Below are 17,363 nucleotides of genomic sequence, written 5' to 3' on the forward strand. Positions count from 1 at the left end.
CTCCCAGCAGCAGGGGGGGGGGCGACATGATTAAAATATAAATGCTTTATTTCAACATGATGTCTTTAAATGATTGAAGCAATAAAATATGTGGGCAATGTTGCCAGATGTGTTGATTGCTGTATTTGTATTTATTTTTTTGACTTTGGTTTTACCGTAGATAAAGTGTCTCGCTGGTTGGATTAAAGTGAAGCAATGATAATGACAAGGTTGTTAACATGTATGGTAATAAAATACAGACAAGATAACCAACAGGGCATGTGTCCAGCTAATTCGGTCACCTACATCAATACTGGTCATGCTTTTCAGTAAGAATATACATTTGAACAACTGAAAAACAATGACAGAAAAACTGTGTGGAATATCTATGCATGTTCAAGCTCCATTAATAATACAGTATATCTAAACAGGTATTGAAAGTAAATCTATCACTATTGGATTGGCATTCATCACTTTTGATGCATCTGTACGATGCCGATGGACCATCAGGATACCAAGAACCTGCAAAAGTATTCACGTGTATAGTTCATCTTAAAGAACGACCATCAGAGCAACTCACTTTGCATCATTTTGAGCATAATGTTAATTTTCTGCTTCCCTTTTAATTCTCGACAAGCATTGTTTTAATTTTGATTAAATTCAGTACAATTATCATACAGACTATACATTTATACTATTCCCTTCTTCCTTTAGCCCCATGTGGGGGGCAGTATGGTGGAGCTGAAGGAGTTGTTTTATCGCCAAACTATCCTCTAAACTACACAAAAAGACAGTCCTGCTCCTACTACATCAATGTGTCCCCACAGTTTGGTAAGCAAATACATAATATCACACACATGCTTTCAGTGGGTAGTGATACAAATGCTGATATATATATATACACACATATATTAACTTATTCCTTCTTCTTCAGTGGTGTTTGGCCAATTTGCTGTTTTCCAGACAGCAATGAACGACTCGGTGGAGCTGTTTGATGGAGCCAATGAAAACGCTCGATTGCTCAGCTCACTGGCTGGGTCGCATTCAGGTGAATCTCCTGATACAGCTGTGATTTCCATTTATTGTAATTTGGCATAACTTTCTGTTTTTTTTGCTAACCATTCATTTCTCAGACTTTAACATTTTTCCCTTGTTTCATTTGTTGAGCGATCTTCAGGGCATCTTTCACGGGAAAATAAAGAAATTGTCCGTAAGACAGCAACTCCAAGGGCACAGTAGAACGAAGCACCAGTGGCTGCTATCACAGTTTATTTGACAGATGATGTATTTGGTGAAATTCCATTATAGGTTATCTTTACTACAGGAAATCAGCAGTGGAGATCGTTTCACTGGGACCATGCGATCTATCGTCGTGCTTGACACTCAGCTCAATCCTCCTTTTTTCATTATCCTTTAGCTTTGTTTGAATCACTAAACTGCAACATCCTCATCCCTGATCAAGGTTTAAAGATGACGAAAACTGGCATTGCTGATTTTTTTTTCTTTTTTACGAATTAGCTGTGATTATTTATTCATGCAGATATACTGTACAGATATACTGTACAGATACAACAACTACAGATATACTGTAGTTGTTGACAAGATTTTCCTGAGAGTTTCCCACGCTGTCCCATTACTGTTTTACAATAAAGAACGAGCCTGGAACTGCCAATAAATGTATATTTCCCTTTTGGAGCAAAGTAGAATTTTGATGTTAAAAACATCAATCAAAAGAGGGGAAAACACAAACAGATTGAGGCGATGGTTCCTTGATAACCTCCTTCTTTCAGTGTGACCACTCTAAATGCAGCTGCATTCTATGCATGTTTTTCTTTCCAACTAACATCAAAGTTATTATAAAGGAAAGAACCCAAATATGATGTAGACTGGGTGCCTCATTCCTTAAAGTGAATTAGTTTGAAACAAGCAGCAAAGCCTGAAACACAGCAGACTTTACAAAATAATTTTAGCTGCATCATTACCCTCTAACATATCCACACGCACACACACACACTGACATGCATACACATTAGCTGACTTTTCTTGCACATTATGCCACCTAAAGTACAGGTTATACTGACACACAAAGATATTAGCACACATACCAATAGCAAGCTTGCACACACACACACACAGACACACACATCCCCAACGAAGCTAATGATGGTTCTAAATGTCAGCCATGTTTTTCTCATTTATCACCGTTACTCGGTTTGCTTTTATATGTGCATAAATCTTTGCACATGCTTGTCCATTGATACGTATGTGCGTGTTCTGGTTTTTCTATGTTAATATTTGGCCTTCAGGAAAACTATGAAGGGAAACCCTGCTAAGAGCTGGTTTAGGGTGTAGTGAATTGCAGTTAAATATGTGGTTTTGACAATCTTTGCTCAAAGAAGCCTTGCATGTTTGCACATCTTCGTCTATTTATTTACCTGTAAAGTAATTATCTTCACAGAGCTCTTCATTATAAAAGAGATCCATTGCTTTATGTTTTCAATCAAGAGGGTTGAGCTGTTTTTAGCATCACCATCCATTTTATAATCTGTGTGTTTGTGAATGTGTATAATTGTTGACTCAGGAGAGACATTGCCATTGGCAACCTCCAATCAGATCATGCTGCGGTTCAATGCTAAGAGTGGGCAGCCAGCTAGAGGCTTCCATTTTGTCTACCAAGGTAACTCCCACTCTGGTTTTTGATTTATTGTTCTTATATATGCAAGCTTACATAAAATGGCATGCATTCAGTTCAGGTTCAACGCCGATGCCTCTTTACTGATATGTCCTTTATATTGCGACCATCACTGTCTATAGCTGTGCCTCGCACTAGTGACAGTCAGTGCAGTTCTGTGCCAGAGCCTCGGTATGGCAGGCGGATTGGTTCGGAGTTCTCCGCCAGCTCTGTGGTCCGGTTCGAGTGCAGTCCCGGCTATCTGCTGAAAGGATCCAGTGCCATGCAGTGCCGAGCTGTGCCAGGTGCCCTGGCTCAGTGGAATGCGACAACACCAACCTGCATAGGTGAGGCTAGTTAACCAGGAAATGTGAAAGGAGGAAACCAGCAGTTGCATAGAATGAAATCAGAAATGTCTGTTAACTATGCGGGTGCTGTGGAATGCATGAAGAACCATAAGGATGTTTACATTGATTCTAACAAACTAAATATATGTCTTGCTTTCTGGCTCCTTGATGTGGCCATTTGAAGGGCTTATTATTCAGATTCACATTCCTGTCCTATCTGTTAGCTATTTAGTTCATAGAAATTTCTAAGAAGATCTTCCTTCCAGTTCCCTGCAGTGGCAATTTGACTGAGCGCCGAGGCACAATACTGTCTCCTGGCTTTCCCGAGCCCTATCCAAACAGCCTCAACTGTTTGTGGAGGATTCATGTCAGCGAAGGGGCCGGGATACAGGTAAACATATAGACACTAGAAGAAGAAGAAAAAAACAGGTATGATGTAGGAATTCATGTTGGGGCTTAACGTGAAGTTCCACAGGATGAGAATAATCTGGGGCTGAAAGTGTAGATTCAGATATGACGTTAGTGATGTTAACAATCTCCTGCATGTAATTGTGCCAGCCAGAATTGAACTGCAGGATTTAGTTTGGGAACTTTTTATAATGCCTTATTATTATTTATTGATTGATTTTTTTTCATTATTCGCCATTCAGATCCAAGTTATGACGTTTGCCACTGAGCACAACTGGGACTCATTGGAGATTTACGATGGAGGAGACATGACAGCTCCTAAATTAGGATCATTTTCTGGTACGACAATATGCTCATGCATGGACACAAAATAACACAAAGCTGTGCAGGGAGGCCCGTGCACACACTTTAGGAATCTAAGATGGATGAGATTTGACAGTTCCTAAACTATGAATTCACACACACACACATTGGGATTGAAATACATGAGCACACACGCAAACACACACACAGACTTGTACAATAAATGATTTATTGCTATTGATATGTCTTTAACTATGCACTGACAATCCATGATGGACGAGTTATAATACCAATACAAACATGATATGTATCTGTAATAAAAATAAATGTTACTTAGGACAGGATTCATTCCATTTCTGGACAGTCAGTGAGAAGAAAAGATGAGAGGAAAGAAGGGAGGGGAAGAGGTTCACCTCAAAGTTGAGTGAAGGATGCAGAAAAGGGGAGAGAAAGAGGACGGGTGGGATAAAGAGTGATCTAACCTTTTACAATTTCCCAGTAGAGTTTCCCCCGTGACCTGCCCCGAGCACACATCTGTCATACACCTATCACACATAAAACATGCCTCCCATAGGGCAACACACGCACGCACACACACACACACCAAAGGAGAATAGCTATGCTCCTCTCAAGAGGGAACTCCAGGGAGCTGCCCATTATAACCGCAGCGATCTTGTGTCGGCCACTGAGCAGCTTGACTGGGTCAGCTCAGCAAACCTTTACATGAGGGGGCTAAAATGCTAGCTGTCCGTAGAGGTCAGGGGTCATTCACCCTCTCTACATGTAAGTTCCTGCCTGGTGTTTGAATTAAACAATACTTATAGTCAAAATCATGACTATATTTTTATCCAGTGCACATTTTGCTGTAACCAGTGCAGTATTAAATGCATTTTAACATTATTTTTTTGAGTTTTTTTCATTTCATCTGGTCAAGATTTGAACATTTACCCACAAAATATGTGATCTGGTTTTACGTCTTTTCTTTACAGGAACAACTGCTCCAGCTCTCCTCAACTCAACATCCAATCAGCTCCTTCTGCACTTTCAGAGTGACATCAGTGTGGTGGCTGCAGGTTTTCATCTTGAATACAAGAGTGAGCTGAATAACTTAAAACTCAGGCAGGCAGGCAGGCAGGCAGGCAGGCCAGAGCTACAAAGAAAAATAGACTGTGTGCAATACAACTGTTGGACATCTTCTCAAGAGAAAACTTGCATACACAGAAACCTGGTCTGACACACACACACACACACAACCAAAACATCAACATCAAATAACAGGAGTCACTGACCTCAGCTGGTATTACCCGAGAGCATATACAAAATGCTGACACACACATCAGAGCCCCTAATGGGACCTAAATTAAAAAGAGGATTCAGCACCTACTGTATACACACACACACACACGTAAAAGTGCATTGAATGCTTTTCTTTTTAAGTTTTCCACTCCATGATGACTTCTTTTTTTCTACTTCATTTGACTCCTATTGCTTCTTCTTTCAGCTGTTCAAATGTCGCTACCTCCACAAAAGCTCTGTCTTTGTTTCTCTGTAGAACGAACATGTGTTCTTGTCAATAGCTGGGGAGCAGAGTGAGGGCGTATGATCATGGATGGCATACACATGCTAGCTCAGTTATGATGAATGCACCCGCTTCATCTTTTCACAATTAAAAGAAAAAAGTTGTAAAGCAGTACATGCAAGAGAGAAGGAAAGAAAGCAGACTTTTAGACTGTCTCTGCCCTTTGTAGAATTAGCACTTGTCCTCTTGGTGTGTGTTACGTCTTTCTGATTTAATCACTGCCTACAATAATGCGGCAGAGCTAACATGATGGCGTCTTCTTGCATGCAGGCTTCTCAACATTAGCACAGAAAACATGTTCAAGCACAGCAGAGAGAGCATTAAGCTTTTTCCAAGAAAGCCCTCAAATGGTGCTATGCTTATCTCAAAATGAGTGCCAACACCTTTATCTGCAGGAGAATTCGATGCACGTACTTCACAGATTATTTACATGATATCTTAATACAAAGTAGGCATTTAATGATTTCATTCCACACAAAATGCTGTTAGGAACCAGTCAAATTAGCTCTTCAATCTGCAATAAGAAAAGAAACAGCAAAGTTGCCCTCAGATTGTTCATAACGATACTCCTCAATGCAAAAATCACTTACTGAATGATAATTTACAATATATTATCATAAACTTGTAATAGTGAAACAATTGACTGAGCTTGTGCACAGATTTTCTCCACACTATCTTGCTTTCAAGAGCCTACAGTGACCTGTGCTTGTGCTGCTGAAAGATCTCCCTTTCAGTTTTGCTGTAATACGGACAAAATCATGTGCGTGGGGAACATGAATGATTGTGGTGATGATGATGATCTCATCATTTTAAGCTGACTAAAGGGACTCTCCTCTAAAGGGCAGAATGAGAAATCCCTCTCCCTGATGTAAACTGAACAGAAAGGTAGTAAATCCTGTCAGTTAGACTTAAATGCTGACACTGTCTAGTTGTAGTCCAGTCGCCCTAGTGGGGGTGGTTTGTGGTGCTGTCAGCATTTTACAAAGCATTCCCGCTCTGTCATAACCAGAGAAAAGAGGGAGCAGTTTGCTCATACTGAGTGAGAAAGAGAGAGAGAGAGAGAGAGAGAGCTGGTCAGCCAAATGGAACAGATTCATTGATCAGCTCTGCTGACAGCCTACTGATGTGCTGCCTAATAATTTGCTATCTATGTTCCATCCCTGTAGATGCAAACTCATATGACAGTCATAAATACACACTCACAAATGTAGGTGTGTGTGTGTGTTTGTGTGTGTCTAAGCTCAGTGGGATCATAATGTGTTTTTGGTAGGAAAGTAGATAATGAACCAAGAAGACCAGAAGCGCAAACACACGCACACACACACACACACACACACACACATTTACTCCTCTCTCTCCCCTTCTCTTACTCTCTATCCCCTATCTCTCCTCCAGCCACTTCATTACCATGGTTACCACTCTAGGGCAGTCTGACGTGGAAGTTTCCAAGTGAAAGATGCAAGCAGAATCAAACACATACACACGCACACAGGTGTACACACACACACACGCCTGTGGTGGTTAAAGGCCTGTCTACTGGCAAACGTATTAGGGATGCTTTAACCTTTATTTAGTTACTAATCTTCAACCAAAGTCATTATGTTGCCTTCTTTTAGTGACACCGCTGATAAAGTGCAAGCCTGTTTTATTGTTCTGTCAATTAACAAATGGGCTTTTATATTCACAAAAATAAACATTAAAACATTTGTAAATTAATCCACCACATTAAATCTCACATTAATGGAAGTGCTTTTGTTGAAAAACTTAAAAGCACTTTGCACTATTATATCCAGCAGAATGCAAAACAAGTCCAAGGCACAGAAATGTCAGTGAAAAAAAATTAACATTAAAGGTAAAATGTTCTGTTTTGCTATAACTGTCTTGTAAAGGTTACGCTCATTTCAAGTTTTAAGTTATCTGCAAGTAAAGGAAGAAGACAGGAAAAGGAAAGAAAAAGCAATGTACCAAACTCTAAGAAGAGACGCGGAGAACAGCTTAACTGTCATTTCAGAATCCCAGAGCACAGGATTTTAATAGGAGGCAAAGCTATGCAATTAATATCTAAAATACATCAGATGAAATATATTATTATAAATTATGAACTTCATAATCTCTATGATGCATCTCCTTTTTTTGTGCAGCTGTCGGTCTTACCACATGTCCAGAACCAATGATCCCAGCCAATGGAATTAAAGTGGGCGACAGATATATGGTCAATGAGGTGGTTGCATTCACCTGTGAACCTGGCTACACATTACAGGTAATATTGCATCATTTAATTCATGAAAATGCACAAAGTTTAGTATAATAATATATTGTATCTTGTTTTCTTAAATGTTACTCACTCTATTAATATTTTCAGGGACGCTCTCACATTTCCTGCATGCCTGGGACTGTGCGCCGATGGAACTACCCACCACCTCTTTGCATAGGTAAAACACACACACACACACACTCAGTATATTATTGTATAATATACTGAGTAATGTCATTAAGTGTTTCAAAATGTGTTATATTATGCTATGATATGTAATTTTCTGTTGAAATCCCATCACACAAAACCATTTAGAACATGACAATGTTAAGACTGCCATGCCTACTTATGCAGTACTAACAAACATTAATTTGCAACTTGAAACTATGACCTTTCTTTAAATTTGAAAAGTTCCCTGATAGAATCGTGTCATTCCACAAGGAGGATTTGAAGTTGTGGATGTATATATCCAGTATGTTGTTCAGTAGTTTTATGGCGAATAGTATAGGAAATCTGTCAAAAGTGTCTTTCTTTCAATCGAAAGGAGTGAAATGACAAAATCATGCTTTTGCCAAAACGATTTATTGCATGTGTAGTAATAAGAACCGCCATATAGGTTGACGCTCTAAGCTGTGCTCCCCTCCCTCTCACAACGGCCTTTGACAGCTTTATGCCAGATCACAGGTGTACCTAATAATAAAGTGAGCACAGAGTGAAAATGTCAATACTACAACTATGCCCTTTGGATCATGCTGCACTTTATTGCATTTTGGACTTTTTGCTATGTCCTTCGTTCTGTTGCCAACAAAATGGGGAAGTGGTGACCTACTTTGCTCTCTTCCCTTGCCTGTTTTAACAATGCGTTTGTTGTACCTGTGTTGTCAGCTCGTTGTGGCGGGGTGTTGTATGAGATGACTGGTGTCATCCTTAGTCCAGGTTTCCCTGGCAACTACCCTGGCAACTTGGACTGCACCTGGCAAATAGCCCTGCCATCTGGATATGGTATGATTATGGAATGGAAGAACATTCCTATACACACTCTTTTTCTTTCTTTACCATTGAAGCTAACCCAGTTGCACATGGCTTATTGAACACTTTACCACATGAATTAACTGCTCATCCATGTATAGCTTAAATATAGCTATTTCTGTTAATATGATTTGATCTTGTTATGTGTTAACAATATACAAATAAAATGCAGACGCATACAATGACCATCAATTTGATATTACATTAATGATCCTTTCGTCATACTAGTCATATCTGCAGTAATTTTTAATTCTCATTTGTATTCTAGGGGCACATATTAAATTCCAAAACTTCTCTTCTGAGGACAACCATGACTTCCTTGAGGTCAGGGCTGGACCACAGCACAGCTCTGCTCTTATTGGACAGTTTACTGGTTCACAGATCCCACCAACAATGATGAGCACTACTCACCTCACAATCATCCACTTCTACAGTGACCACTCAGAGAACAGGCCAGGCTTCAAGCTGAGCTATCAAGGTGAGGTCATGTGTGATTTAATGGAAATGGCTGCAGACCAAGAAAGGTCAAAAGAGCTGCAGAGGGAAAACACCTGTATTCAAACTGGGCTTGCTGTTTTGGTTTTCAAGATTAGGGAACACAATATCACTTTTTGAATGATCTCCAGATATACTGAATGAGTCCCAAATACCCCACATTTTAAAGCGTTCTCATCTCTGAGAAATGAAGGGGAGATGAAAAACGTTACTGAGGTTTTGATCTTCAATCCAGCGATAAGTCATGCTGAAGATTCGTGAAACTCTACGGCTTTTATCTCATCATTAAAAGAGATGGATTATTAGAAAGCCCATGTGAGAAACTGGCATTATGTCCACAAGGCTTTACGTATGGCTCTAAGTGCTTCATTTCAAAGACAAGAATTGTGCACTGTGGGCACATGACAGAGGAACTCGAGCAGGGCTTACAAACTAGCCCATAGGCTAACCCACATCCAGCTACAGATAGAATATATTATCCTTTCCCCATCAATGATACTCAATTGGATTCTGCACTACTGCCTTGGAGAAGATACTATCCGTAGCCATCCACCAAACCTCATTGGATAAGAGTTTTGCATAATGCTAATGCATAAAATATTGATGTTTCAAGATATTCCATCCCATAGGTGCTCTAATATGACTATTAGTGTATGGCAGTCTGAGATAGTGCTTTCTTGGACGTTGGACTGTTGTGTCTTTACTACATCCTCTTCCACCTTCTTTCATAACCTGCACCTCGAGGGCTGGCAATTGATGCTTACTTACATTGACCTGGTATTGATAATTGTTTTGTCACTCATATCTTCCTCTCCGGGTTGGTGGGGAGTCTTTGCCCCACGTGGCGGAGTTCAAGTACCTTGGGCTCTTGTTCACAAGTGAGGGACGGACGGAGCGTGACATTGACAGATGCATCGGTGCGGCGGCTGCAGTGATGAAGTTGTTGTATCGGTCTGTTGTGGTGAAGACTGAGCTGAGCCAAAAGGCGAAGCTCTCGATTTGGTCTTGAACTTTGGGTCACGACCGAAAGGACAAGATCCTGGATACAAGAGGTCAAAATGAGTTTCCAGGGTGGCTGGGCACACCCTTAGAGACAGGGTGAGGAGCTCAATCACCAGGGAGGAACTCGGAGAAGAGCCACTGCTCCTCCACATCGAGAGGAGTCAACTGAGGTGGCTTGGACATCTATTTTGGATGCCCCTTGGACACCTCCCTGGGGAGATGTTCAGGGCATGTCCCGCTGTGAGCAGGCCTTGGGGAAAACCTAGAACGCTGGGAAAACTATGTCTCTCGGGGCCACCGGACCCAGATAAGCGGCGGAAGATGATGGATGGATGGATGGATTTACCAAAAGGTTTTTCTCAATAGTCAGCCGCCTCTGTCAGTAAAATGACGGAGGCACTTAGCGTCTCATACAGATTGAGATGTGCACTAAATACAAGCGCGCTGCTGATAAAGGTTCACCCTGAATATGGGCCGGATTGATATGTGTTTTCCCGATTGCTGTGTAAAGACTTCTATATGATTTCCCTGCACTCAGACAGGGTGATGTATGTATTCGGGTATGTGTTCAGAGAGCTTATAGATACGTGTGACGTTGATGAAATAGGGTAATGCCACTGGAAATGGGTGAGGCCGGTGGAGCTGCGATTCAAGCACGGCACGACAAATGTGTGCCGACACATTCCCTCGACAATGCAGTTTGAAGAGGAAGATATTGAAGTGAAGAACTCTTCTCATGTCTCTGTACCTAATGGCCTCAGACCACCACTAATGCATCCTTAGCTCTACTGTTGTTGATTTTTGTATCGATTGGTACATTATCCCATCCTGCTGTGATTGTCACCATATGTGTTGTTGTTAAAGCTTCTCACCAGAGACTTCCCTCTCGTGTATCAGCGTCAAATTAAGTAACACATACACGTATGTAAGCAGTGAAGGATTTACTCATAGATGCATCCATTACATATGTAGAGGGAGCATAACTGGGTCGCCTACTCGTTAAGGCCACACACTAGAATACCAAGGAACAAATACAGCCGTATTCTAATTGCCTGCTTGCACTTCTCTTTTCCTGACATTTTATCTTTTATCTTCATCTCCTTCTGTTTTTAGCCTACCAACTTCAGAACTGCCTGGGCCCATTTCCTTTCCCCAATGGTGACATCATCAACAGTGATTACAGTGCTGGCCAATCAGTAACTTTTCAGTGTTACTCTGGCTATGTTTTGATTGGACACCCAGTGCTAACGTGTTTGCATGGGAATAACCGCAAGTGGAACCACCCTTTTCCACGTTGTGAGGGTAAGAGCAATTTGAAATACTTGTTTATGTCTGTTGACTGATGTCATTACATAGCTAATACATTTTAGCTCAGAATATTCACATACATCATGTTATCAACTAAAATTCAAATGTAGACATTTTTTAAGTTTTTTCAACTTAATAAAATGTCAGTAAATTGAATCTCTTTTTTTTTTTACAATCACGCTCTCGGAAAAAGTAAATATTCCATTGTCGATTTGCTACATGCATTAATACCACAGGCATGGTTCCTATTACTGCTGCTTCTACTTTTCAACCTGCCAGTAATGAACTGTATTCCTTACTTCAACAGTCATACTTGCCTTCTTTTCCTGATCCTTGCAGTCCTGGAACATTACAATAAATTGACAAATTTGCAAAGAGTTAATCTCGTCTTTCTGCTTTTTGCAGCACCTTGTGGCTATAATGCCACAGCTGAAAATGGGACCATTTATTCACCTCAGTATCCCAATGAATACCCCAACTCTCAAGACTGTAGTTGGCTCATCACTGTTCCCCATGGACATGGAGTTTATATCAACTTTACCTTATTGCAGACAGAGCCAGTCACTGATTACATCGCAGTCTGGTAAGTCTTGGTGAGCTCATATTTGAACATGCTGTACATGCATACATAGAACTCTTACTTCTTTAAGGATATGTATTAACATGGCAGTTATTTATGATGTGATCATGAAATAACATGGACTCAACATCATTTAAATCTGTACATCACATGGTTGTTACAAAGGGATATCAGTTTATTGGAGTCCCGATACGTGGTGACTCTCCTGCAGTATTTATGGGGATTTAGATTGTAGGTTGGACCCTTATAAAAGGGAATGTGAGAATAATGCATTTAAAATGGGGGCCACTGACCAATTCAATCTAACTCAGTGCCAAGGCCATATGCCGACCCAGAGAGATCTCAGGAACTATGGCAGTAATGATGAGATTCAGTGGGTGGTGGGCAATGTAATGAAAGAGCCAATTGAGCCGGGTCCACCAAGCCATCGGGGCTCGGTTGACTCAAACAAACATGCGTCGGTTCGGAAGAAATGGCTACAGAGGCTCAGTCAGCATCAGGTTTTCTTTAAAAAACATATGTTGGACTGTGAACTTTTTAAGGTGGATAACATTCTGTGATTAGCTGGCGCTTGCTTGATGATTGGGTGTTGTTTGTCTTTCATTTTATACATACAGTACATCTTTAAAGAGGCTTGGCTTGGAGGTATTTTGTTATTGCAAATTGATATTGCCGATTTTTGTCTGAAATCACAAACATATTCATATATTGCAGGTTAGCAAAATATATGTGTTAAATATATTTAGTGTATTGGTTTATCTTCCTTCCTCCGCCTTAAGATTTCAATTCAGGGAGACCATCAATAATTGTCTCACAGTTGTTCCCAGAAAGATGAAAGGTCATTGAAATAGCGGCTTTGGCCATCTTTCTTCTTGACAGAGATCAGTGTTAATCTGAGCTTTAACAGATCTTATATTCTCTCATATCCTGGTGGTTTGAGAGACAGTTTTCTGACAGTCTTTCAATTTTTATTTTAATACCGCCAGATACAGAACATAATGTTATCTCAAGGCACTTTACAGGTGTACCAGTGAAAGAACCCGAAGGAAAAGACAGTGTTTTCAGTGTAACTTGTTGTCCGTTTTCCTTGTCCAGAGATAAATAAATGAACTTTTCATGCTTAGAAAGGTGGAGGAAAGAAATATGTTCAAAGATTTTGCACTAAAATCTTGGCTTATATTGTATTTATGAGCTCATTCTGGTACAGCCTTAACTTTAATGAAATTAGAGTTTGGACAGTGTTGATCCAGCTACTCTGAGACTGCAGTGAATTAAACCTACTATACCTTAAATGAAGTTTCAATACACTGAACATACACCCTAGAGAAATGTAGAACGCTACGATGCAGTACCATGGGAAAGGTTTATTAAACAATAAGTTGTGCTGGCTGCTCTTTATAGCTTCCTTTCAACTCACAGGACCTTTTTTGTGGGGTTTGTATGAGTTCACTCCAGGTAAACTAGCTTTCTCCCACAGATCAAAAATATCCATTATTAGTGCACTGGTCACTGGTTAAAATTTTTTATATGCACACACACACAAAACCCTCACAGGACAAGTAGTTATTGACAATGGATGGATAGATAGATGCTCAGAGTGTACCTTGGCACATTAAAACAACAATAATTACAATGGTGCTTAGTGCATGTAGCGCTGCCAAGGCGCACTAGTCCCTTTTAATTCAATCAAGCTTTCTCCAAAACTCATAGCCATGTAACCACAATCTAAGGCCAGTCTACCTCCATACAAACACTTATGCAGGTTGCTGTTATTATAACTTGTTAAAAAAAAATCAAGATCCATGCATTATCCCCTGAGAAATTCAGAAAAAAATGGTTCAGAACTGAAACTTTACAGTGCTATTCTGGCCCAAGACCCATCCTCACAGCAGGTTTCTTGGAAATCAGATCCATATAATTTTTTTTCATAATCCTGCCGCAACCGACAAACACAGGGTGAAAAATAAGATCTTTGGCAGAGGTAAAAATTCAGAAGCCCTCAGGAGCGTTTCCAACCTCGCCATCTGCTATAAAATAAATACACACTCATGTCTGCATTCCCTTTTTAAAAAGATGACACAGCAATCAGCCTAAGGATCGGTACAGTATGTCATAGTCATGAAGTCCTTCTGTCTGACACATAGACTATACACAACCATGAGTTGCAGTGTTATCACTAACTGATCCAGCTGCCGCATTTGACTTTCAGAAATCCTTTGAAAAATGTATTATGTGTGGATGCTACCGCTGTGATCAATGAAAGAGCAAGACCATTGAGAAATTATTTACTTTAACTTCCTCCACAACACTAAGAAATGTATTTACACTGCCACTCACAGCACCAATGCCATGATTGCCCAAGCCTATACTGGGATTATTATGTCCTTTCTATTTAATACACAATTTGCCTCCAAGAGTATGATCCAAGGAGTCGTACTGGATTAAAGGAAACCAAAGAAACTCAAATATTGATAAAAATTACATTTACAGAAAGCCATCGACTACGTTTTCCAATACATAAAGAGGGTAAACATTTTATTTTAACAACTTGTCACATTCAAACAAGCCAGAGGTCCTTTTCTATACTCTAATTTGCCTACCTTTCACTTTTCTCTTCCCTGATTGTACTGCTGCTCTGAGTGGCTGTGCTGATTTCCTCCTTCCCTGCACCCAACTTGACTGGTTACATTACTATGCCCTGTGTTATTCATATCTAAGTGTTCTGTCTGCTGCCCAAGGCTGTATGGGACAGCAGGCTGCATCCAGATGTCAAGTACTGAAGCCAACCTTTCTCTGTGATCTACCACATGACGGTGTCTGGCTTCACTGAATAATGGGCAGGGAAAATCACATGCAGACTCTTTAGAAACATTAAATTGCATGTGCCATTCATTATTTGTGCAAAATATTAATGCTCCTCATCTGTAAACAGTCAGATAATCTGACACTCTGGGACAAGAAAATAATAATAATAATAATACAAGACAGAAAAATAAGCAAAAAAGAAGAAATAACATAAATATCAAAGTCCTGAGAGGAAGGAGAAAGCACAAAAAGTCAAGTTTTATTTAATGGACCTTACATTGCACCTTTGAAATTAATTTCAATGCTTTCATAAGGATTAGAATTATTGATGAACCAATTAAAATTTTAAAACCCTAGTTTAATCCAATGCATGCTCATTAACATTAAAAAATAAAAAAAAACTGGATATTCATGAACTTTAGGAAATGTAACCTTTTAGCAACATTCAATATTTAATGAGAGAAGTTCAGCATTTAATCCACAGGAAGCATTCAATGAGTGTGCTCAAAATGTTTTTGCTCCCATTCCAATGACCATGCATGTGATTATAACAGATATGTGCTTTGTGTTTGTCAGTGTGTAAATGAGAAATCACTGCTGGTAATTAAATCAAGGCAGGGAAAGAAAATCCACAATTGATTTTGAATAAGAACTCCATACAGATCCAGAACCCTGATTTTATTTTGGAGCCCTCAGAGTAATATGGGTTGAATTTTTGGGAGGGGGTTAATGTGAAAAATCTACATATTTCTGCCTAGTATATAAGACTAAATTAAAAGCAGTCGAGGATGTGTACCTGTGTGAGGTGTAAAGTAAATTAAATGATAGCAATAGTTAACTTTATTTCATGCTGTTTTCAGAGAGACCTTGTATCTTTCTGCCACTTACTATTTCACTTTTGGTTTTTCTCTCTCCATAGCTCTGCTGCTTTAAGTTAAAAGTGTCCTGCTTTGTCTTGTGTCATCAGGTGTCTTCATTCTCTTTTCATCTCTCTGGATCCTAAAATAGAACAGGGCTTATATTCTGCATCTTCCCTGAATCTCTACAATATATATTGTGTCTTTATTGTCTTGGTTATGGGACTGGAGTGTGTTTCTCTGAGGTGCAATATACACCAGATGGAAGACTAAAGTGCTCTGAACAAGTGGTGCACTTGTGTAAATGACCTTGATACGTTTCTGAAGATGTGCTGTGGAGATTAGGTCTTTTTTCAAATGGTTTTGAAAAGCGATGATGATTGTGTGTGTTTATTTAGGGATGGCCCAGATACATCTAGTCCTCAGCTGGGAGTCTTCAGTGGAAACACAGCTTTAGAGTCAGCCTACAGTACCAGTTTGAAGGTTCTGATCCACTTTCACTCAGACTTTTCAACTGGAGGATTCTTCATTCTCAACTTCCACGGTACAGAAACTGTACATCCGGTCACACACATCTGTTGAATAGATTCCCTTACATATAGCCTTAGAGCCTTAAAATAACTGTTTTGCACCTCCCTCCAGCCTACCGTCTGAAGAAATGCCCTCATCCACCTGTTGTGGAGAATGCAGAGGTGATTTATGAAGATGAAGACTTTCAGATAGGTAAAATTTACCTTTTGATAGTAAAGAAACTGTAAGGGATGGATGGATGGAGAGAGGCTCTCTGATACTTCTTGGACCGTTTCTCTTTGCACAAGTAGCTGGAAAGTATTAAAAAGTTGTCAAATCAGGATAAACATTTGGCTCCATGCACTCAAGTGGAAATTTAAATGAAAATTCAATCATTTAGAATATTTGTGTAGTAAAATTTATTGACAAACAGGCCATATCCCAACCCAGCCAAGATTGTATTCCTGAGTGCTCATTATGAGCACCGTGCTTCTGAAAAGCTATGTGATACATGAAGAGCATTGTTACATAAACGTCCATGAATGTAAAATAGACACAACGACAAAAAGGTTTTCCTGGTAATATTGTGTAATTTATTAAATCATTTGAAACACCATTTTGCTCATCCTCTGGTACACGAAATGTGTTCTACCAAGTCATTGAAAATAAGTCAATTTAGGAGATTTCCCGCTGATATTTGTTATTCTGTGCTTTACTCAAAGCGTCCGACACTGAAATGTGTTAGCCATTTAGATTAGCAGCTGTAATCTTATAAAAATGCTGCGATTTCCCCAGCGAGATCAAGTTACCCTCAAAAGTGGCATAAAGAGCACAAGAAGCCAATTTTTCTGCAGACATCTTTTTGAGCATTATAACCTTTTCATCCTTTGAAGAAACATTAAGTGCATTAGGCAAATTCCAGAGCTATGACAGACTATATCATTCCTCATATTGCTATTGACACAACTGTATGATGTTCCTAACAGGGAATACAGATCAAACAGTAATCCAGAGAATGATAGCACGACTCCAGAGTGAGTGTTTCCAAAGATGTCAAAGTCAAATTGCTGTGACTTGCATTAACCATAGTGGGACTAGGCCTTCATCTTTTCATAACAATGGTGACGCTGGTCATAAAAGGCCAAGGAGGCTATTTGGGATAATTTAACATTGAAATCTGACAAGCCTTCAAAAATATTGGTGAATGAACTGTGAAATCTACATTTAGCTGAAGTA

The 17,363-nt window shown here is 39.7% G+C and overlaps 1 protein-coding gene across 1 annotated transcript in view; it reads left to right on the forward strand.

Annotated features, from left to right (window-relative positions):
• Positions 1-17,363, forward strand: part of LOC137914789 (CUB and sushi domain-containing protein 1-like) — a 116,352-nt gene that overhangs the window by 66,234 nt on the left and 32,755 nt on the right. Inside the window, 15 exon segments of the mRNA XM_068758285.1 lie at positions 694-810; positions 914-1,027; positions 2,561-2,656; positions 2,794-2,997; positions 3,264-3,389; positions 3,628-3,744; positions 4,698-4,802; positions 7,429-7,547; positions 7,650-7,719; positions 8,427-8,543; positions 8,839-9,048; positions 11,181-11,369; positions 11,781-11,958; positions 16,016-16,161; positions 16,260-16,340. Coding sequence (XP_068614386.1) covers positions 694-810; positions 914-1,027; positions 2,561-2,656; positions 2,794-2,997; positions 3,264-3,389; positions 3,628-3,744; positions 4,698-4,802; positions 7,429-7,547; positions 7,650-7,719; positions 8,427-8,543; positions 8,839-9,048; positions 11,181-11,369; positions 11,781-11,958; positions 16,016-16,161; positions 16,260-16,340 — 1,989 coding nt within the window.

Source organism: Brachionichthys hirsutus, unplaced genomic scaffold (genome assembly GCF_040956055.1).
Source record: "Brachionichthys hirsutus isolate HB-005 unplaced genomic scaffold, CSIRO-AGI_Bhir_v1 contig_179, whole genome shotgun sequence".
Taxonomy (NCBI): domain Eukaryota; kingdom Metazoa; phylum Chordata; class Actinopteri; order Lophiiformes; family Brachionichthyidae; genus Brachionichthys; species Brachionichthys hirsutus.